Source organism: Oncorhynchus gorbuscha, linkage group LG23 (assembly GCF_021184085.1).
Source record: "Oncorhynchus gorbuscha isolate QuinsamMale2020 ecotype Even-year linkage group LG23, OgorEven_v1.0, whole genome shotgun sequence".
Classification (NCBI taxonomy): Eukaryota; Metazoa; Chordata; class Actinopteri; order Salmoniformes; family Salmonidae; genus Oncorhynchus; species Oncorhynchus gorbuscha.
The window spans coordinates 60,418,553-60,442,228 of NC_060195.1; the positions used below are offsets into that span (position 1 = coordinate 60,418,553).

At 41.7% G+C, this 23,676-nt stretch overlaps 1 protein-coding gene across 1 annotated transcript in view; it reads right to left on the reverse strand.

The window, feature by feature from the left end:
* Window positions 1-23,340, reverse strand: part of LOC124010879 (ATP-binding cassette sub-family C member 4-like) — a 40,176-nt gene extending 16,836 nt beyond the window's left edge. The window contains exons 1-9 of the mRNA XM_046323624.1: window positions 22,998-23,340; window positions 18,651-18,761; window positions 16,894-17,014; window positions 16,501-16,725; window positions 16,324-16,413; window positions 15,665-15,828; window positions 15,061-15,186; window positions 2,191-2,440; window positions 1,970-2,077 (exon numbers count right to left, since the gene is read on the reverse strand). Coding sequence (XP_046179580.1) covers window positions 1,970-2,077; window positions 2,191-2,440; window positions 15,061-15,186; window positions 15,665-15,828; window positions 16,324-16,413; window positions 16,501-16,725; window positions 16,894-17,014; window positions 18,651-18,761; window positions 22,998-23,071 — 1,269 coding nt within the window. The 5' untranslated portion in view covers window positions 23,072-23,340. The remainder of the gene's footprint in view (window positions 1-1,969; window positions 2,078-2,190; window positions 2,441-15,060; window positions 15,187-15,664; window positions 15,829-16,323; window positions 16,414-16,500; window positions 16,726-16,893; window positions 17,015-18,650; window positions 18,762-22,997) is intronic.
* Between the last annotated feature and the right edge of the window lie 336 nt (window positions 23,341-23,676).

Below are 23,676 nucleotides of genomic sequence, written 5' to 3' on the forward strand. Positions count from 1 at the left end.
TTAATGACAAAGCAAAAACAGTTTTTTGGAAATGTTTGCTAGTTTATTAAAAATGTTTTAAAAAACTGATATTACAAATTACTATTTACAATGACAGAGTACCGCACTATGGGCCAGAAGTGATACAGCCTGGATTCGAACCAGGGACAGTAGTGACAACTCTTGCACTTAGATGCAGTGCCTTAGACCGCTACACCCCTGGGCTACAAGCTTGGCACACCTGTATTTAGGGAGCTTCTCACATTCTTCTCTACAGATCCTCACTAACTTTGTCAGGTTGGATGGGGAGTGTTGCTGTTGGAGTGTTGGGAGCTATTTTCAGGTCTCTCCAGGGGTGTTCAAATCAGGTTGAAGTTCGGGCTCTGGCTGGGCCACTCAAAGACATTCAAAGACTTGTCCCGAAGCCATTCCTGCATTGTCTTGGCTGTGTGCTTAGGATCATTGTCCTGTTGGAAGGTGAACCTTCGCCCCAGTCTGAGGTCCTGAGAGCTCTGGAGCAGGTTTTCATCAAGGATCTCTCTGTACTTTGCTCTATTCACATTTGCCTCGATCCTGACTTGTCTCCCAGTCCATGCCGCTGAAAAACATCCCCACTTCATGATGCTGCCACCACCATGCTTCACCGTAAGGATGGTGCCAGGTTTCCTCCAGATGTGATGCTTGGCATTCATGCCAAAGTGTTCAATCTTGGTTTCATCAGACCAAAGAATCTTGTTCCTCATGGTCTGAGTCTTAGGTGCTTTTTGGCAAATTCCAAGTGGGATGTCATGTGCCTTTTACTGAGGAGTGAATTCTGTCTGGCTACTCTACCATAATGGCCTGGATGGTGGAGTGCTGCAGAGATGGTTGTCCTTCTGGAAGGTTCTCCCATCTCCAGAGAGGAACTCTAGAGCTCTGTCAGAGTGACCATCGGGTTCTAGATCAGCTCCCTGACCAAGGCCCTTCTCCCCTGATTGCTCAGTTTGGCCGGGTGGCCAGCTTTACAAAGAGTCTTGGTTGTTCCAAACTTCTTCCATTTAAGAATGAGGGAGACCACTGTATTCTTGGGGACCTTCAATGCTGCAGACATTTTTTGGTACCCTTCCCCAGATCTGTGCCTCGACACAATCTTGTCTTGGCACTAAACGCACAATTCCTTCAACCTCGTGGCTTGGTTTTTGCTCTGACATGCACTGTCAACTGTGGGACCTTACATAGACAGGTGTGTGCCTTTACAAATCATGTCCAATCAATTGAACCAATCAAGTTGTAAAAACATCTCAAGGATGATCAATGGAAACAGGATGGACCTGAGCTCAATTTCAAGTCTCATAGCAAAGGGTCTGAATAATTATGTAAATAAGGTTTTTCTGTTTTCATTTTTTTTATACATTTGCAAACATTTCTAAAAACCTGTTTTCACTTTGTCATTATGGGATATTGTGGGTAGATTGCTGAGGATTAAAAAAAGAATAAGAATAAGGCTGTAACGTAAAAAATGTGAAAAAGGTCAAGGGGTCTGAATACTTTCTGAAGGCACTGTATATCAAAATGTGGACATTTGGGCCTCCCGAGTGTCGCAGTGGTCTAAGGCCCGGGCTGTATCATAATCGGCCGTGATCGGTAGTCCCATAGGACGGCGCACAATTAACCCAGCGTGGTCCGTGTTAGGGGAGGATTTGGGGGGGGGCTTTACTTGGCTCATCTCACTCTAGCAACTCTTGGTCGTCAGTTGAATGGTGTTTCTTCCGACACATTGGTGTTGCTGGCTTCCTGGTTAAGTGGGCGGGTGTTAAGAAGTATGGTTAGGCGGGTCATGTTTCGGAGGACGCACGACTCAAACTTCACCTCCCGAGCCCGTTGGGGGGTTGCAGCGATGAGGCAAAGATCGAAATTGAGGAGAAAGATTGTAAAATACCAAAAAAATGTAATAATAAACATTTTATAAAACATGTGGACATTAAACATTTGACCCTGCCAGAATATTCACCTTGTCCCAGTAGCAAATTAAGTCCTTGATCTCAACAGAGGTGTCTTTTTTTTCCTCCAGGGTGAATCTCATGTTGGGTCTCTCAATCTCATCCAACAGAAGGAAATTCTGTGGGTCAACAGAGAGATGATTCAGCCTAACAAACCTTACTAAACTACAATAACTCATTGCACCTCGGTGAGGCACAGCAGCCATTTTGTGCCAGATGATCTATAGAGTACCTTGATCCTGCGGATACTGATGATGGTCTCGAACACCTTCTCGATGGCCAGTGGGAAGAAGAGGGTCACCGTGAGCTTGATGGCACCATATAGAGACACTGCCACAAACACCCGGCTGGCTGAGATGGTGTTCCCCAGGAGGACATAGACGGCGAAGGTGATGAAAACAATGATCTTACTGGCCGCAAAGAAGGAGGCCATGTTTAGGCCTCGCAGGAAGGAGCTAGACATGATCTTGGAGATCTCTTTCCTGAGGGAAGAATGAAAGTGAAGTCTTTCAATAATAATGCAATAAAACAAAACATTCTGTTACACATCTGTTAAATTCAATGGAGTCTTTATAAGTCTTTCCTTTAACCTATAAAATTCTAAGTCGTTGGGGGAGGTTCTACTAAGTTAACACATGGAATTGTTTTAAGATGGTCATACCATAAGGATCATTTAGCTATTTGATTTTGAATTTTAGGACCCCTTTAGGTATATACAGTACCGGTCAAAAGTTTTAGAACACCTACTCATTCAAGGGTTTTTCTTTATTTTTACTCTTTTCTACATTGTAGAATAATAGTGAAGACATCAAAACGATGAAATAACACATATGGAATCATATGGTAACCAAAAAAGTGTTAAGCAAATCAAAATATATTTGAGATTTGTGACTCAACACTTGGATTCGGTCTTATGTAGCAACATTTAATTTGTATTTTATTTTTTACATTAGATAAAAGTAGACTCAGAGCTACAAAATGGTATATGATACACTGCATTTGAGGAAACCATGGGAAAGTAATTCTGCTTTGAAAGTTGATCAACTTGTAAACTCACTTGAGAAAACCGTTTTTCAATGTTTTGGTACTACTATTGGAGAGCCCTTCTTTATCTACACCCATTCAGCATTGTTCACACCCTCTTAAGCCTTAGCCCCACCCATCTCTTTAAAGGTTGATCTAACCATTCTGTACTAAATTGCCAGCTACTTCCAGACATCTAAGAGAGAGAGAACAGCTCACTGAATATTGCTCGCCCTATCGCACACTGGACGCTCTGGCCAATAAGTAGGATTGTCCCGAAAGCTCTGACCTCACAACTACAGTCAAGCACCCAAGCTAACTGGCTAACATTTTCTAGCTACTTCCTGACACATAATGAAAGAACACCCCACTCTGATCATAAGAGCGTCTGCTAAATGACTTAAATGTAAATGTACTCGCCCTAGCAGAGCTGGTTAGGCTTTTTTCATGTTATCTAGAGCATTGGTAACTGTGCTGCTGGCAACAATTGTTTACTGACACTGGACATATTCAACGGGTGTTGAGCGTTATTCTGCGCTCTGGCACACTAAGATGAGTCTTTTGTTAAGAAATGTAGCTAGATAGCTAGCTAAGTAAACAATGAATCCCAACGCATGATGTAACGTTACTTAGCAAGCCAGCTAGCTAGAGTGGAGTGGAGGCTTTCATTAAAAACTTCTTAGGGCTGAGATCCCGCAAACGGGATCGATATGACAACAGCCAGTGAAAGTGCAGGGCACCAAATTCAAAACAACAGAAATCCCATAATTAGAATTCCTTAAACATAGAAGTATTTCACACCATTTTAAAGATACACTTCTTGTTAATCCCACCACAATATCCAATTTCAAATAGGCTTTACGGCAAAAGCACCACAAACGATTATGTTAGGTCAGAGCCAAGTCACAGAAAAAGACAGCCATTTTTCCAGCCAAAGAGAGGAGTCACAGAAATCTGAAATAGAGATAGAATGAATCACTAACCTTTGATGATATTCATCAGATGACACTCATAGGACTTCATGCTACACAATACATGTTTGTTTTGTTCGATAAAGTTCATATTTATATCAAAAAATCTCAATATACTTTGGCACGTTGTTGAGTAGTTCCAAAAACATCCAGTGATTTTGCAGAGAGCCACATCAATTTACAGAAATACTCATAATAAATGTTGATGAAAATACAAGTGTTATACATGGAACTTTAGATACACTTCTCCTTAATGAAACCACTGTGTTAGATTTCAAAAAAGCTTTACGGAAAAAGCAAACCATGCAATAATCTGAGTACGGCGCTCAGAGACCAAACAAGCCAAAAAGATATTCGCCATATTGTGCAGTCAACAGAAGTCAGAAATAACATTATAAATATTCACTTACCTTTGATGATCTTCATCAGCATGCACTCCCAGGAATCCCAGTTCCACAATACATTTTTGTTTTGTTCGCTATTTGTCCATAATTTATGTCCAAATAGCTACCTTTGTTACTGCGTTTTGTAAACAAATCCAAACTCACGAAGCGCGTTCACTAGGAGCAGACGAAATGTCAAAAAGTTCCGTTACAGTCCGTAGAAACATGTCAAACAATGTATAGAATCAATCTTTAGGATGTTTTTAACATCAATCTTCAATAATGTTCCAACCGGAGAATTCCTTTGTCTGTAGAATTGCGATGGAACAGAGCTCGCTCTAATGTGAACGAGCGTCACAAGCTCAAGGCATTCTGGCAGACCTCTGACTCAATCCCCTCTCATTCAGCCCCACTTCACAGTAGAAGCATCAAACAAGGTTCTAAAGACTGTTGACATCTAGTGGAAGCCTTAGGAGGTGCAACATGACCAATATCCCACTATCTTCAATAGGGAATGAGTTGAAAAACGACCAACCTCAGATTTCCCACTTCCTGGTTGGATTTTTTCTCAGGTTTTTGCCTGCCATATGAGTTCTGTTATACTCACAGACATCATTCAAACAGTTTTAGAAGCTTCAGAGTGTTTTCTGTCCAAATAGGACTGAGTAGCAGGCAGTTTATCTGGGCACCTTATTCATCCAAGCTACTCAATACTGCCCCCAGCCATAAGAAGTTTTAAGACAGTTGGAACGGTTGGAACCAAAAATCTCCAATTTGGACTCCAGACCAAAGGACAAATTTCCACCGGTCTAAATGTCCATTGATCGTGTTTCTTGGCACAAGCATGTCTCTTCTTATTATTATTGGTGTCCTTTAGTAGTGGTTTCAAATCAAATCAAAGTTTATTTGTCACGTGCGCCAAATACAACCGGTGTAGACCTTACAGCCATATGCTTACTTACAGGCTCTAATCAATAGTGCAAAAAATGTATTAGGTGAACGGTAAGTAAAGAAATAAAAACAACAGTTAAAAGACAGTGAAAACAGTAGTGAGGCTATATATAGTGGTGAGGCTACATACAGGCAGCGGTTAGTCAGGCTGATTGAGGTAGTATGTAATGTAGATATGGTTAAAGTGACTATGCATATATGATGAACAGAGAGTAGCAGTAGCGTAAAGAGGGGTTGGCGGGTGGCGGGACACAATGCAGATAGCCCAGTTAGCCAATGTGGGGGACATCTGGTTGGTCGGGCCAATTGAGGTAGTATGTACATATGTACATTAATGTATAGTTAAAATGACTGTGCATATATGATGAACAGAGAGTAGCAGCAGCGTAAAAGAGGGGTTGGGGGGGACCACAATGCAAAAAGTCTGGGCAGCCATTTGATTACCTGTTCTGGAGTCTTATGGCTTGGGGGTAAAAACTGTTGAGAAATCTTTTTGTCCTAGACTTAGCACTCCGATACCTCTTGCCATGTGGTAGTAGAGAGAACAGTGAAACCGCTGTGTTTTTAGGGCCTTCCTCTGACACCGCCTGGTGTAGAGGTCCTGGATGGCAAGCAGCTTAGCCGCAGTATTGTACTGAACCGTACGCACTACCCTCTGTAGTGCCTTGCGGTCGGAAGCTGAGCAATTGCCGTACCAGGCAGTAATGCAACCAGTCAGGATGCTCTCGATGTTGCAGCTGATGTAGAACCTTTTGAGGATCTCAGGACCCATGCCAAATCTTTTTAGTTTCCTGAGGGGGAATAGGCTTTGTTGTGCCCTCTTCACGACTGTCTTGGTGTGTTTGGACCATTTTAGTTTGTTGGTGATGTGGACACCAAGGAACTTGAAGCTCTCAACCTGCTCCACTACAGCCCGGTCGAGGAGAATGGGGGCGAACTGGGTCCATCTTTTCCTGTAGTCCACATTCATCTCCTTAGGTCTTGGTTACGTTGAGTGCATGTAGTGACCTTGCTCCCTTATTAATAAGTGAATTCAGATTTTGATTAAGTATAGCTTTGACTTGTGTGATAAGTATGCCTCTCCTCACTTAATAATACATAAATAACCACCACAAGCAGCAACATTATGTTTAAAATAAGTTCCAAAATAAATCATGCGAAAAAAGAAAAAAAAATAGCACAGTTTGCTAGGAGTCCGTAAAACGGCAGCCATCTCCTCCGGCATCATTCCTTCCAGTGGGGCTTATAGGGGTTGTAGTGCAAAATAGTCTCATCTTTCCATAGAGTGGTCATATTAGTTAGCAGGCCCAACCGTTCAAACGCTTCAGACATTTTCATGAGAAGACAGATTTTCGGGATGTCTAATGGTCTGACAAACAGCGCTGTACCTCTGCCACTTTCCACCCTAGAAGGGCGAAATAGGCCCTTTTGCAAAAAAGACCTAACTAGCTAAAAGACCAAGTCAACCGTTTCCTTTAAAATTGCTGTTCATTTTTTCTAATCGTGTTTGTCCATTTCCCCATGTAAAAAAACAGTTATCTATAGCTTAAACTGGTAGCTTTTAATGGAGATTTTTTAAATGTTCATTAGACTGACCCATGGAGGCATCAATAGATTTTAACAAAGGTTTTTCACAGATAGAGAAAAATGGAAGAAGAACTACAGAATGACTATTACAGCTTTTGTGCACTTTGCTGCAGCCAGGAATATGGGAGGTAGAATGTTTTGGGAATGGGAATTCCACAAATGCCCCAGACATTCCACTAAAAGCTACCATAGAATGTAACATTCAGAGACAAAAACATGCAACTTCTCCTCACGTTAAGGCCAAAGAGAAGCAGAAAGAAGACTACAGCCAGGTCTCGTGGCTGGATACTGTTGGCTGTTCATGGTGAGAGGGATCAGGGGACCAGACCTGTGATGTAACTGAAAGCTGTTTGTTGGCAGCTGGTGAAGTTAATGTGACTTTGCTCCCTCTGTGAGGCCCTGCTAGGGGTGCCTGGCCCTCAGCCAAATACTATAAACCACACACGCATATGTGCCTTCAGAAAGTATTCATACCACTTGACTTGACGCCACATTCTGTTGCGTTACAGCCTGAATACAAAATGGATTACAGTGATTTTATTTCTCAGCCATAATATAGCCAATAGCCCACAATGACAAAGTGAAAACATGTTTTTAGAATTTTTTGCTAATTTATTGAAAATCAAATACAGAAATATGTCATTTACATAAGTAAATACTTTGTAGAAGCACCATTGGCAGCAATTACAGCTGTGAGTCTTTCTGAGTAAGTCTCTAAGAGCTTTCCCCATCTGGATTTTGCAACTTTTCCTATTATTCTTACTTTTTTTTCAAAATCATTCAAATTTGTTGTTGATCACTGCAAGACAACCATTTGTAGGTAGATTTAATTCCAAACAGTAGATCGGTCACTGTCTTATTGGTAAGCAACTCCAGTGTAGATTTGGCCTTTGGTGTTTTAGGTTACTGTCTTGCTGAAAGGTAATTCAAGTCCCAGTGTCTGGTGGAAAGCAGACTGAACATGGTTTTCCTCTAGGATTTTGCTTGTGCTCAGCTCCATTCCATTTATTTTTTATCCTGAAAAACTTCCCAGTCCTTAATGATTAGAAGCATAACCATAACATGATGCAGCCACCACTATGCTTGAAAATACAGAGTGGTACTCAGTAACGTGTTGTATTAGATTTACAGCAACAGTCTTCGACAACTCATCCACATCGTCTCTGTAATATTCACCATCATGCTTTGCCTTCATGGCAATCGTGTAGGCTACCTCAGGTATTTCTGTGTGCGAATTGTTGCTCATTTCAATCAAATAATTTCACTATCCATGGCATATTTTTGAATACCTGGTTTCTGAGCTGGTAACTGTAGGCTATTCAACAAGTGTAATTATTTGTGGAAATCGATGCAAGGGGTGGACCCCGAATACTCGGACGGGTCATCATTGTCCACTGTATTTCAATTTGCAGGGATAGCTACAGGCTACTTGCCCAGCCGACGCTTGTCACTGAAGTATCACTGTAGCCTACTTTTGTTTCTCATCACATGTCCCTGGCGGCATTTTGATTCCCCCATCATGCTGCCACATTTAGCCATCCAATATATATATATTGAGGTATTTTTCTCCCCACTCTGCTGATGAGTATTTTTATCTGCTCGTACAGGAGTAATAGAGGCCTAGTGCACTAATTTGGTGGATTCATTTTTTTTATATAAACCTATGTTTTCATTGTGATTTGAAATGGGGTGCTGCAGCACCCTCAGCACCCCTAGTTCCCACAGCTATGACTGGCTATAAGATCTGGATGGATCATTGTAAATGCACGTTTACTAAAATCTCCCTTAGCCCAGGGCTAAGGTGCAATATGAACGTGCCTAATATGTTGTCTTGTGTCAAACGTTATTGTTCAGGAAGTACACAGAGATATATCCACCGCATGGACATGGTCACATTGGCTATATGCTGCTGGTAGTGGCTCGCAAGTATAATCCATGCTTAGCCTATTATCTGACGATATTCATTGTTACTCATTGTCACTTCATTCTTAAGTTCTGCACGCAATGCAGAGTCATTATAGCGTAGTCTTCTTTGTAGCAGACATCATGCCTGCACAAATCAATCAAATCAAATGTTATTGTCATATATACAGGATAGACACTCAATGACATGCATACTGGTGGCAATCTTGTTCACTCATCATAGGGCTATGCCAATCTGATCATGTCATGTTGATCTAGCGCAGTGTAGGCATTATGTATGGTTTCTGGTGTATAGACCACGGGCCTACTCTTTCCCCTTAACATGTTGCGCTGTTTCCTCTTCCCTTGCTATTGCTCTCTCCTCTCTATTAAGTCTATTAGACTGTATGGAACGCCATAACATCGGCACGTCTTTCATGGTTGTGCCCGGCCGGCCGTGAGCACTCCCGTAAGCTGGTCTACACAGGCTGATTGCTGTCGTGCTGTTCACAGTTATATGATTTGGATAGGAGTGGACTTGGAACTAAGGTGCTGCAGTAACGGCCATTACAATTATCAAGTGCCCCCTCTGCTGTCAAGGTAGGAAATATCAAACAGCAACGTTTTCTAAACAACATGCAATTTAGCTATCCTCTACAGGGAAAATGGTGCATCTATGCTGTTGGTAGTGGCTCAACGTATGGAACACTAAATAACACTGGTGTGTCATCCATGATCGTACCCTGCCGGGTATGAGAATTCCCATCCACTGATCTACATATATTGAGTACTTTTCAGAGCTACTTGGCTGCATAGGAATGGACTTTACTACGCTGAACTCAAGATAACTTGTTGAATGGCCTCATCGACAATCCATCTCAGCAATCGTGGTCTGTAAGCTAGTCATTCCTATTTGATTTTAAGTAACCTTGCTCAAGTGAAGCTTTGCAACATTAGTCATTTGATCAATTGATTCATCAGCGACTCAAATATTTCACCAATGCTTTATGAGCTCAATAGACCTACTGCTGCCTTTGACTCTTGTCATTTTTATATAATCTCATCATAAACAAAATGTCTTCCGTTTGCTTGATATCAGCCCCAGCGATCAGTTCTCCTGGACTCCTGACTCCAATTAGCTTTTGGAAAGGTCATTAGCCTAGGGGTTAACATACTTTTTCCAACCTACACTGTGTATGTTTAAATTATGTATTTAATATAGACAAGAAAAATACAATAATGTGTGTTATTAGTTTAAGCACACTGTTTGTCTATTGTTGTGACTAAGATGAAGATCAGATCAAATTATATGACTAATTTATGCAGAAATCCTTTTCATATTAACCATCCATATCGCTTATGGAATGTGTGGCTGGGTAGACATACACGCAGATGTCTCATTTCATCCAGAAACATTCCATATGATACTTTCCAATACAGCATAATTACCGGCCGCAAACTATTCAATAAAATTCCTTATGACATTCTGTCTCTGTTGTCATGTTAAGTCTGTACTCGATTGCAGGTAGCCTAGTGGTTAGAGCATTGGGCCAGTAACCGGAAGGTTGCTGGATCGAATCCCCGAGTTGCCAAGGTAAAATTACGTTGTTTTGCCCCTGAGCAAGACACTCACTGTTCCCTGGGTGCTGAAGACATGGATGTCGATTAAGGCAGCCCCCCGCACCCCTCTGATTAGGTATCCCCCTTTCCCGATTGAAATGCTCTTTAAAACCCCCAAGGTCGATGTCTGCGCCCCTGCTGGAATCTAATCAGCACAAAAATACCCATAAAAATCGGTCAATTTAAGCAAGAGATATCATTGGATGTGTCTCAATCTGCCTATGACGCACTTCCGCGGTAAAAGGTGACAGAGATAAAGCGGTGTCTGTCGGGCCATGAGACATCCCGAAAATCTGTCTTCTCACAAAATCGTCTGAAGCATCTGAACGGTTTGGCATAAAAATGAACATGACTCCTGAGAAGTTGAGAATCTCACAAACACGTACATGTTGGGGCCAGTACAAAAAAAATGAATGGAAGTGTATATGGAGACTGTTTAGTGCCAAAAATAAGGGGTGTGTGGGCAGAACGCTTTTTCAGTTCTGCCCACACATTTTCTATAGGATTAAGGTCAGGGCTTTGTGATGGCCACTTCAATACCTTGACTTTGTTGTCCTTCAGTCCTTTTGCCTCCACTTTGGAAGTATGCTTGGGGTCATTGTCCAATTGACAGAAGACCCATTTGCGACCAAGCTTTCACTTCCTGACTGATTTCTTGAGCTTTTGCTTTAATATATCCACATAATTTCCCTACCTCATGATGCCATCTATTTTGTGAAGTGCACCAGTCCCTCCTGCACCAAAGCACCCCCACAACATGATGCTGGCTCCCCCGTGCTTCACGGCTGGGATGGTGTTCTTCGGCTTGCAAGCCTCCCCCTTTTCCTCCAAACATAACGATGGTCACTATGGCCAAAGAGTTCTATTTTTGTTTCATCAGACATTTCTCCAAAAAGTACAATCTTTGTCCCCATGTGTAGTTGTAAAGCGTAGTCTGGCTTTTATGGGGCGGCAGCGTAGCCTAGTGGTTAGAGTGTTGGACTAGTAAACCGGAAGGTTATGAGTTCAAACCCCCGAGCTGACAAGGTACAAATCTGTCGTTCTGCCCCTGAACAGGCAGTTAACCCACTGTTCCCAGGCCGTCGTTGAAAATAAGAATGTGTTCTTAACTGACTTGCCTGGTTAAATAAAGGTAAAATAAACTAAAAAATATGGTGGTTTTGGAGCAGTGGCTTCTTCCTTGCTGAGCGGCCTTTCAGGTTATGTAAATATAGGACTCGTTTTACTGTGGATATAGATACTTTTGTACTTATTTCCTTCAAACAAATGCATTACATTAGCTATCAAATGTGAAGTAAACTCAACTGAGTAATAGGGAATGGAGACTTACCTTGAAAATGTGGAGGATACCTCTTCCTGGTTCCCCGACGTATGTTTTTTTTATACTGTGTTTTGCTTGTTCGGGTTGCTCTCCTCACAGGCAGTTTAGTGTACGTTTTTTCTGTTGGTGAGACGAAACTGCCAAACCTCTGAAAGGTATTATTGTGTGTCTGACTTGCAACAAGATTTGTTCAAGTCTAAAATGTTGGTCCGTAATCATAACATGGTGTTTGTATGTTCACAGATGAAATCTCACGTTTACGTTCATGTTTCACGCATGGCCTTTCTTACATGCTGACCAGACCGGACACGTCGTGTGCGCGAGCATCGCAAAATAAATGTAGAAATTGCACCCACACTGCTCGCGTCTGCGTTGCCACGGCTAAAATAGAAGTCATTCCTATTTCTGATGTAGAAGTCCTGCCTCTCCCATCTCCTCATTGGTTTATAGAAGCAGGTACCCACGTGCCATCTCCTCATTGGCTATACCCACGTGGGTGATTGAAAGATGAAATGTTTTGCCGGTTGTCGTGGTAATACTATGAAAGTGTAGATACCAATCACCACATAAGTTCAAAGATGAAAAAGCCTGGAAGGAGGAGAGATGACTGGAAACAATTTGGTTGGCCGTTTTATGTGTGGATTAATTGTCGGAATAGAGGACCTTGTGCATTTCATATAATAACAACTCAATGTTTATATCCCAGGACAAATTAGCCAGCAACAGCAAGCTAGCTAAATAGAACAAATTAGCTAGCAAGTGCAAGATAACTAGCTAAATTGCCATACGTGTTTAATGCTTTTTGACCTGTCCCTAAATGAATGTCATTGGTTCAGAGTTTGTTTTGATATTTTAACCTGCGTGTCGTGATCGTGTTTGGTGTAGGGCACATATGTCAGAGTCAAGGCCCGCGGGCCACATCCGGCCCGCGAGAAGGTTTTTTACGGCCCCTGGGATGATCTTGATTTATTATTAGAACCGGCCCGCAGACCGCAGCAAGCCGGCAGCCCGCAGATCTTTTACACGCACCAATACTACATTTCCCACAATGCAACGGTGACGCACCGAGCAGTAGGCTGCTTCATTTCAATATTTATTGGCACAGCAGTTGTCAGCATCACAGTAAAATTTACTTTCAGATACCCATCAAAAATGGCAAAACGGAAGGTGGACACTGAGAACCGGGGGTTTCAAACAAGGTGGGAGTCGGAGTATTTGTTCACGGAGGTAGCTGGAAAACCTGTGTGTCTTCTGTGTGGAGAAAGTGTGGCGGTACTGAAAGAGTATAATCTGAGACGACATTATGAAACGAAACACGCGGACAAAAACAAGAATATGGACATGGAACAAAGGCTACAAAAGGCAGAGGAATTAAAACGAGGCGCCGATTTGCTGACTTTGAAGCACAAAAAAGCAGGTTGGAACTGCTCGGTAACCCATTTGCTGTTGACGTGGAAAGCTCACCACCAAACCTCCAAATGGAGTTGATTGACCTCCAATGCAATGATGCACTGAGGGCAAAATATGCGGCAGTGGGTGCTGCGGAGTTCGCCCGTTTCCTCCCCGACACAATGCCCCAGCTGCGCATCCAGGCTGCTCAAACGTTGTCTATGTTTGGCAGCACATACCTGTGTGAACAACTGTTTTCTTTGATGAACTTGAACAAAACATCACACAGAAGTCGACTTACTGCTGAACACCTCCACTCAATTCTGAGGATTTCCTCAGCTCAGAGCCTTACCCCGAACATTGATGAACTTGTGGAAAAGATGGGACACCACCAAGTATCACCCTCAACCTCAAACAAGTGAACATTACTGTGCAATCACATATTTAGAGTTTTTACTCAGTTCAAGTTTAAAAGTTAAAGTTTAATATTTGTTTTCACTGCATGTTACTTCTCCTTAAACAAAGTGTTGTTTTTGATTAATAGATTTTTGCACTTTATTTTATTGTATTTCAATCCAATTATATTTTACAAATATTTCAGTTGAGTGGATGATAGAAAATTGCTATTATTGTTTTTTTCTTTGAAGTAAATTTAGCTCACTTTTGCTAAAATAGAAAATATAGGCTACTGATGGTGCCTTGAATACCGGTTTCTTTCATTTAATGTTCATGTTATGGGGATTTTTACATAAAGGAAATTTGTCTTTTGTGTCTGTTGAAAATTAAAGATTACTGACAGAGCCATAAGAAAATATTGCTTTATTTATCTGATCATATTGGAATATATTTGTTAGGTTTTCAGTAGGTTCAATTAGGTTCACTAGACTATATGCGTCATTTAAAAAATTTTCAATGAACATTCGAACAGCCCGGCCCTCGGCTTGTAGCTAAATTTTTTATTTGGCCCTCCGTCCATTTGACTTTGACACCCCTGGTGTAGGGGGACAAAATACATTTATGCACGATGGCGCACGTGCGCAGCCGGTTTGGTTTCCGTGTTACGATCCTAACAATTTACGTATGGATTATCTTACGATCCTAATGATACGTATGTTCAACCTATTGGCAGGTATCTGGCTCCATAAGCGCTCCTTGATGTAGCATGGGCAACATTTTCCATATCCTCAAAGGTATCTGCCGTTGCGAATGTTAAGACCACTCTGTGAGGCACATCAATCTACAGGTTGAACATGGTGATATTGTAGACTTCTAAATTGATAGTGCAGTTTGTTTAGGTGATTTTACAGCTAATTAGCTACTTTACATGCTGATATTGTCTTTATATTACTGTGTGTAGCAACATGTGCTATCTAGCTAGCTAGCTAGCCAGCCCGCCCATAGAGAGAGCATTGCATTGTGGATTTTGTAGTTGACTTGAGCTGGAACAAGTCAAGTTATAACATTAGTTTACAAACAATATTGTTCTCACATATTAGTGTCATTTAACACTGTAAATTAAAGGAACAAGGGGTTTTGGGTGGATTTCTCCTTTAAGTTGAACATGTGCTCTTTATGACAGAATGTTAAAATTAGGTGAAATAAGTTACACTACACAGAATGTATTCAATTGGTGGAACGACCCATTTACTTTCTGGTCTTCGATATTCCCTTTTGAAAACTACAGGTGCAAACATGCAAAAAGTTATTTTCAACTTAAATCAATACATATTTATTCTTCCATAGGGGAAATTCATGTAAAAATATAGCTGCAAACAGCCATGGCGGGGTTCAAGCACCATGGCTCCACCATCAAGACAAAATGGACTGTACAAGGAATGTGAATGTTAAAGGGACCAATCCCATCTAGCTGGGGGACCTTGGTTTATCATACCATTTGTGTATCTAGCTAATAGAAATAAACATATAGCATTTCGTGTTACGACTGTAGTTTTTACCTTCGGACTTCATTGACGAGTGCTGAGAAGGGCTTTTCCCAGGCATACATTTTGATGATCCTGATTCCTGACACCACTTCATTCATGGTGCGTATTCTACTGTCTGTGAGGACAGCAGTTTTACTCCTGCAATGAAAGGAGTTCCCTCAGTCAGTTCAGACATATCTCCTTGTGAACAAAAACGTCTGACATTTCCTGAGTTTAATGAACCAATGGCAATGTTTACAATTAAGATAGCTCTTTCGTAGAATCAGAGAAGTCGGCATTGCTTTAGGGTTTCATAGCACCAAATCAAAACTATTACGTCCAGCACTTGTGTCGTTGATCATGTGAACAACTTCCCAAGCAAGTGTTCACGAAGCTAACTTTTCTTCACATGTGCTTGAAGTGTTCCAAGAGGTAATCTTTACAGTCAAAACTGAAAAGGGGTTTAAAACATGGACATCATTAATATAGGTTGACCTAAGGTACCTCTATGACATAATCATTGAAGCATAGGAAACACTCACTGAAACATGTTGCCCCCTACAGATAAGGTCAACTTCTACTAAGACCCCACTCTGACTGTAAATTCAAGTCATGTCATGGAACATATGTAATTCACCTGAGGGAGCCGAAGAGCTTTCCAAACATGGTCTGTAGTGGCATAAGGAACACAAGGACAGCCACGCCTGCCAGGCACGACGGGCCAATCTCATACCACAGGAGTATGCTAACCACCACAGCCTGCAGAGGTGCTATCCAGAGGTAGTGCAGATTGGTGGTCACCTACAAAGACCAGTGATCCTTGGTTATTGTAGCTGTTACATACTGTTTCAAAGTAGTTGAATTTAGCACAACATAGATGATATGATCCTTCGAGCTGGATTCATGACCTAATACAGTGGCCAACAGGCCACGCTTGTCATCATACCACTGAAGAAGCTGCATGGGCTCCCCATGTTATATATATATATTTGTTCAGTCTGGTTTGAGTTTAGCGTCGGACTATTGTAAATATTGGTGCTAAGCAAACATCTGCATTTTCCATTCATCCATGACTTTGTTCTCTCTGTGGATTTAACTTATGTGCTTTACTTGCCAGGACAGGATGACAAGACGGCTCAAATATTGGTGCATTCCAGTCCTGTACATTTGCAGAAGGGTCAATTGTTATATAAGCTAGAGCCATACTCTTCAGAAACCTATGGAATGAAGGGTGATGATGTGCTCAACCATTTCATCCAAAGTAACCGCATGCCTTCATGCACTTCCTGCTTTTACCTCATCAAACCTGTTGACATCGTTGGATAGCAGGTTCACTATTTGGCCTGTGGTTGTTTTTCCCATCGCTGCACTGCTGAGACACAGGGCCTATGGGGGAATTCAATTTACTAGTAAATTGTTCTTAAATATTTCAATTTGTTTAATGCTGTATGCAAGTATGCAGCGTAGAATGACCTTCTTGTAGATCATGTGACACATGGCCACTCGTATCTTCATGCCTGTCCTCAGGACGTGGTAGAAGTAGAGACTTTGGAGGACGGTCAGCGCAACGGTGGACAGAGAGACACCAGCAGCGTAGCCAAAGGCCTCATACAGTGCATCCATGTTATTTGGATCATACTTCTCAAAGTATTGGATCAGCTTTCCCAAGAACACTGGCTGGATCACCTTAACCACCTCCTATTGGGGGAACAAAAGAGAGGTAGAGCGATTTCAACCTGAACTCAAATCCACTTATTTACACTATAAAAGCTGACATATATGGATAGATAACCCACTCACCATGTACTGTAGGTACATAGATCAAATGTTATTTTAAAAAACAGGCAAACTTATATTTCTACATACTACAGTGAAACTAAAGATCCCCAGCACTGCGTAGGGTTTCCCATAGCACTTCACGATGGCTTTGGTGAGTTTGGGCATACGCAGTTCCTTGGCAGCCATTCGAACCTCCTTATCCCAATGTCTGTAAAGATTAGCACATTGTTAAGACTATGATCAGAAAACAGAACACAGGCCATTCATATTTTTGTAATCTCTACCTGGGACTATTTGGAGCCTAAATACACAATGGTGCTAAGTTCAGTGGGTTAGCATGAAACTCCAAATGGAGCCAGGGAAAGTCATCAATCAACGCTCAGAAAACAAAACAAAAAAAGACAGACAATACAAGAAGGGATGTAAACAATGAAGAGGGAAAGGGCTAGGCTATAGGGCTAGGCTATAGGGCTAGGCTAGGGGATAGGGCTAGGCTATAGGGCTAGGCTAGGGGATAGGGCTAGGGGATAGGGCTAGGCTAGGGGATAGGGCTAGGCTATAGGGCTAGGCTAGGGGATAGGGCTAGGCTATAGGGCTAGGCTAGGAGATAGGGCTAGGCTATAGGGCTAGGCTAGGGGATAGGGCTAGGCTATAGGGCTAGGCTAGGGGATAGGGCTAGGCTATAGGGCTAGGCTATAGGGCTAGGCTATAGGGCTAGGCTATAGGGCTAGGCTAGGCTATAGGGCTAGGCTAGGGGATAGGGCTAGGGGATAGGGCTAGGGGATAGGGCTAGGGGATAGGGCTAGGGCTAGGGGATAGGCCTAGGGGATACGGCTAGGGGATAGGGCTAGGGGAAAAGGCTAGGGGATAGGGCTAGGCTAGGGGATAGGGCTAGGCTATAGGGCTAGGCTAGGGGATAGGGCTAGGCTAGGGGATAGGGCTAGGCTATAGGGCTAGGCTAGGGGATAGGGCTAGGGGATATGGCTAAAGGATAGGCCTAGGGGATAGGGCTGGTGGATAAGGCTAGGGGATAGGGCTAGGCTATAGGGCTAGGCTAGGGGATAGGGCTAGGGGATAGGGCTAGGGGATAGGGCTAGGCTAGGGGATAGGCCTAGGGGATAGGGCTGGTGGATAAGGCTAGGGTATAAGGCTAGGGGATAAGGCTAGGGGATAAGGCTAGGGGATAGGGCTAGGGGATAGGGCTAGGGGATAGGGCTAGGGGATAGGGCTAGGGGATAAGGCTAGGGGATAGGGCTAGGGGATAAGGCTAGGGGATAGGGCTAGGGGATAAGGCTAGGGGATACGGCTAGGGGATAGGGCTAGGGGATAAGGCTAGGGGATAGGGCTAGGGGATAGGCCTAGGGGATAGGGCTGGTGGATAAGGCTAGGGGATAGGGCTAGGGGATAGGGCTAGGCTAGGGGATAGGGCTAAAGGATAGGCCTAGGGGATAGGGCTCGGGGATAGGGCTAGGGGAAGGGCTAGGGGATAGGGCTAGGCTAGGGGATAGGTCTGGGAGATGGGGATAGGGCTAGGCTAGAAGATAAGGGGATAGGGCTGGTGGATAAGGCTAGGGGATAGGGCTGGTGGATAAGGCTAGGGGATAGGGCTAGGCTAGGGGATAGGGCTAGGCTAGGGGATAGGGCTAGGCTAGGGGATAGGTCTGGGAGATGGGGATAGGGCAAGGCTAGAAGATAAGGGGATAGGGCTGGTGGATAAGGCTAGGGGATAGGGCTAGGCTAGGGGATAGGGCTAGGCTAGGGGATAGGGCTAGGTTAGGGGATAGGCCCAGGGGTAGGGCTAGGTCCTAGGGAGAAAAATAGAGCTGGGCCACAGTATGTCATACCTCTGTAGTTCCTCTCCCAAGCCCTGAGAAGCATCATCGGGAAGCACTTGGTACATGTCATCTTCCTCTAGCCTCCGCTTATTTCCAATACTGAATAAAGGGGTTACCCAACTGATAGAGAAGAAAAAGGAGGGAGAGAGAGACAGAGCACGTTAATTAACCAATGCATTAATTAACCAATGCAATAGCCAATTAACTAACGCAATAATTAACCAATACAGATTGAGGAAAGAGAAAACGCAAAATAGGAAGTGGATGTGTATGAGCAACATTTCATCCATGAACCCCAACGTCAAAATGCACTGTACTAAATGTTCTGCTTTATGATTTTATTTATTTATTAGGATATACATGTAGTAGAAGGGGCTGGTTTTTGGAAGAATTCAACTGGCCTTGTTTGTTGGCACTGCCCTACGACAACTTGGTTGAAGAGTAACAAATTAATTGTACCTTAAATAAGTAGCTTTATCTTTTTACGAATGACTGCTTCAGGGTTCAAGTGTTAACCAATAGCTCATTTGTTTTAGTGTGTAAGCAAACTTTACGTGACCTCAGCCACTCTCCCTCAGCAGTGTCACTGATATAGGAATTAGCATGGAACAAAGAATATTCTATTACAGGTGGTAACTGTTGCGTGATCAATATGCATGCAAGAACAATGTTTTTACATCTAAATGCAAGGAGCACTGTGAACTTTACCCCTTTGTCAGTACCACAAACCACGCCGGCACAATTGTATAAATGTCGACAGAACACGTTTAGTTCGAGCATGGTGGGATCCATTTGTTGGTAAAAATGTATTTATGGGCAAATATTGATATAATAACCATCATATGGATGTAAACATAGAGAGAGTCATGCGATGATGTGTTGTGTGGTCCTCCCACTACGACTCGGGAAAGCATGCAGTTTATTCAACTACAGATTAAATAAATGATGAGGAACTTAACTGGGTGGTGAATGTGCAAGGTGATTCTCCTTTCTAATAAATATCGAGGGTCTTATTCTGGTGACATGATGATCGATGCTTGGCTGCCGATGGACAACTACAAATAATATTGGTTATTCATAATAATCTCATAATGTAGGTAGACTATCCATACTGCATCAGCAATCTGTTGGTTAAAGCGCATGTGCCAAGACTAGAGTGGGCACATTTGTCATATGACAACAGTTGTGACAAAACCATCAGTAGTGTTGATAAATGTGATGGAAACCCAATTAACTTGTATTTTTCATTCAGTACATGGAAATTTAAAGGAAAAAGTTATTGTTATGTGCACTGTCCTCACACACAGCCTTTTATCCGCAAAAAGTCTGTTTGATGGAACATCTCAGGTCTAAAATGCGCAAATAGTTTTATAAAGATTTTTGAATATTCACATGGAAATCTATCGCGAATTGGATGGAAACCTAACAACTGTTACCTTGTTTTTCAGCTTGAAAGAGCATTGCAACTGGTTGCCTCCTTCTAGACTGAAGCATTGAGCAGTGTGGAATGGCACATTTAGATCTGGATGTGTCAAATCACAAATCTTCATCTTACTCAAAACAACCAGTTCATCATACTGTGCATCAACACTGTGCAAAATTCTCTGAATTCTAGTATGGCTCATGGGATGGAAGGTTAACTTTTTGACTGACCTGTGATCAGTTTGCTTGCTTTGCTCTGCTGATTTTGTGGTGTTTTCTAACCCGGAAAACACTGAATGGATAATCAGGCAGCATTGAATGGATAATCTGGGGTCTGCGGCCAGCCGCACCACTTAAAAACTGAAGGATTGGGCTGGAGAAGTGTAACCGCTCTCAAATGTAATAGATGTGGGTCTATGCATGGAGTGACAGTCCATGGGATATTTTGAAACTTTACATTGACTGTTTACAAAACTCAAAAGACAACAAAAATATAAACAAGAGCAATACAACCATATGTTGGGATATGATAATTGAAATGAGAACGTGACAGCAGAGAATATCCAGATAGTCTCTTTAAAAGACCACTGACACATGAAAAATTGGACAATTCCACAGAAAAACTATTGTTGAAACAGTGCATTCGGAAAGTATTCAGACCCCTTGACTTTTTTCCACATTTTGTTACGCTACAGCCTTATTCTAAAATATATTAAAGGACCACAATACCCCATAATGATAAAACAAAAACAGGTTTTTAGACATAAAAAAAGAATAATAATGAAATATCACAAGGCTTGGACACTTTTACTGAAAAAAAAAAAAAACGCTCTGTAAAGGGTAGACTAATGTAGGACAAATGATGTACCCTACGAGAGATCCTGAGCATAACAAATGAAGGTGAACACGGTTTTGACATAGTGGCTCTTGATCAAAAGAAGGCTTTTGACTTATGGAACGCTAATACTTATGGAACGCTATGGCAGCCTATGGATTCCCAACAAGGTTTATAAACAAGGCGAAATCTCTGTACGCCAAGACTGTATGCCAGGTGAACAGTAAATGGCCACCTGACAGAGGATGTGATCATAAAGAGCGGAGTTAAACAAGGTTGCCCTTGCTCAGCCCTATACAGTATGGCTATAAGTCCCTTATTGGCAAACATCAAAGAAGATAAAAGGGTGTATTATTAGATCAAGATAAAGTGTCGAGTCTAGGATGCGCAGACGACGTGACTGTTCTTGTTCACACACAAAAAGGCATTTGACATTGTCAGAGTACTTTTGGCATTATGAGAAAGTATCTGCCGCTAGGCTAAATCAGGCCAAATCAGAGGCAGTATAGACAGGAAAACCTGAAAAGAAAACTACTTGGGATATAGAGGTAAGGGAAGAAAAATATTGGGATCGATTGTGTGCAATACAGAGTTTGCGGAGAGAAATTGGGAGAAAAAGAGTTGGAAGTGAAAGAAGAAGTAAATAAATGATCAAACCGAATTACCAACTTCAAGTCAAGAATCAATATCAACAAAATGTTTAACCTTTAAAGAGCTCTCCAGTAGGTGTACCAAAACATTCAAGGACCATTTTCTCAAAAGTGGGGTTACAAGTTAATCAACTTTCAAAGCATAATTACTTTTCCATTGATCCTCTGTAGTGTGTGATATACAATTTTCTAGCATCGAGCCGCTAGGTCACAAATGGACCATCTACTGCTCGACAGGCAGAGCCCATAAATGATTGGGAAATTCACCTAAAACACTTGTCAGATATAGTTCACTTTTATGTCACTCAAATATACAATTAATGGTGGCCAATAGAGAGATATCTTGAGGCTACCCTCATTTATCTGTAATTACATGATCAATTTATGTTTGCTCATCATGCAGTTATTTGCTGTATAACTCTGATGATAGAGCTAAACATGCACAATTGTTTGGCATGGAATAATTGTAAATGTGTAGTTCTAACTATTCGTAGCATATCATACATTTTTCAAATTCCTAATATATTGTACGTTTGCAAATTCATAACATATCATACGAAAAGGACGATGGACATCCACAAATTACTACATCCATACGAAATGTTACATATCATACTAAATGGAGTGTATACTGTAGGATTTACATACATAATCATACAAGATGCTCTGAGACCAGGTTGTTTCAAGAGGGTAATGATACTGTATTTACAATCAAATAGTTAATATCAACATTTACTTAACAATCCCTTGACTGTTGTTAATGGTTTTAGCAGGCAAATCAAATGCTCTGTAACTTATTGTGAACTTCTATTGATTTTCATAACAGCAAGCTAGGACTGATGGTTTGGTTAGCTAAACTATCAAGTCTGTTTTTTTGCTTATCAAGGCAACTACTGTAGCTAGCTTCTGGTAAACTTGCTAGCTACTTCAGTGCACATGCAGCAGCTACTATTCCTGGGATTCACATAAAACGCACAGACACGTTACAAAGTACAGAACAAGACCAACAACATAAGATATGACATTAAGTTCAATTTAGAAATTCCCGCCAAAATTCAATAAAAGTTATATATATATAGGAAAGACACCAAGGGACAACAAAAACACTATTTACACACTATTCATATATACATATTTATATATACAGTAGTTAAATTAGATATTTAGACAGAGGAGAGGCGCTGTGATACATTGCGTTTTTGTATCTGTTTTTTTTTTAGTTAAACTTGCTTTTTGCCTGAGTAAGCAGTAACCAATGGTGCAGAGCATTCAACTCGGGGCTCTTATGTGTTCTCTGGAAAATAATGCAACTCCGTGAAAGGTCAGTTCCACTCCACTCGTTATTTTTCCATAGAACGCATAGCCAGCCCCTCGTTGATTATCCCTTACTAATCGGCTACTTTCAAAATATCGAGCTAGTGTTAACTGTAAACAGCGTTGTATACTTACCAGAAAAACACCCGTGAAAATACATTGGCCGTTGATAATGGATTAAATTGCACATCTCTCTTCAGTTGTTCCATTGTTGTGTTATGACACCATGCCAAAATGTGTAAATAAATAGACCGGTGAGGAGGAGTCTACCGTGACCAGACGAATTCACATTCATTTTCTGTTTTCAAGGTTGTCAAACATCGTCTTAAGCTTTGTTTTACCATTGACAATTACAGATGATGTTGTAATTGTATTTCGATTTCCTATCCTTACATATAAGTATGTAATCTGATTTACTTATTTCAGTCCCTGAATTGTTTAATCAAAGTTTTCGCCACCAGCTCGTTATATCGGCCATAAAAACTACAACCGGTCTGCCTGACCTGATAAGTCGAGAGCGCATATGCGCCCAGGGTTGCCAGGGGTTCCTGAATTTACAGCCCAATGACTACTTAAAACCCACACACAAGGCCTGAAAACTAGCCCACATTTATTTTTTCGCAGCAAGAGAGTTGCCACATCTAACCAATAAACAATTTTTCCATAACGTTATTGAGCCAATTAAGAAGGAATCTCGATTTAACTTTAATGACCTAAGCAAAATTCGGTTTTCCATTACTAATTATTGCGAGAAAATGTGACTAATAAATTAATTTGAATATGTCACAAGATAAAATATAATTTTCCATTATTA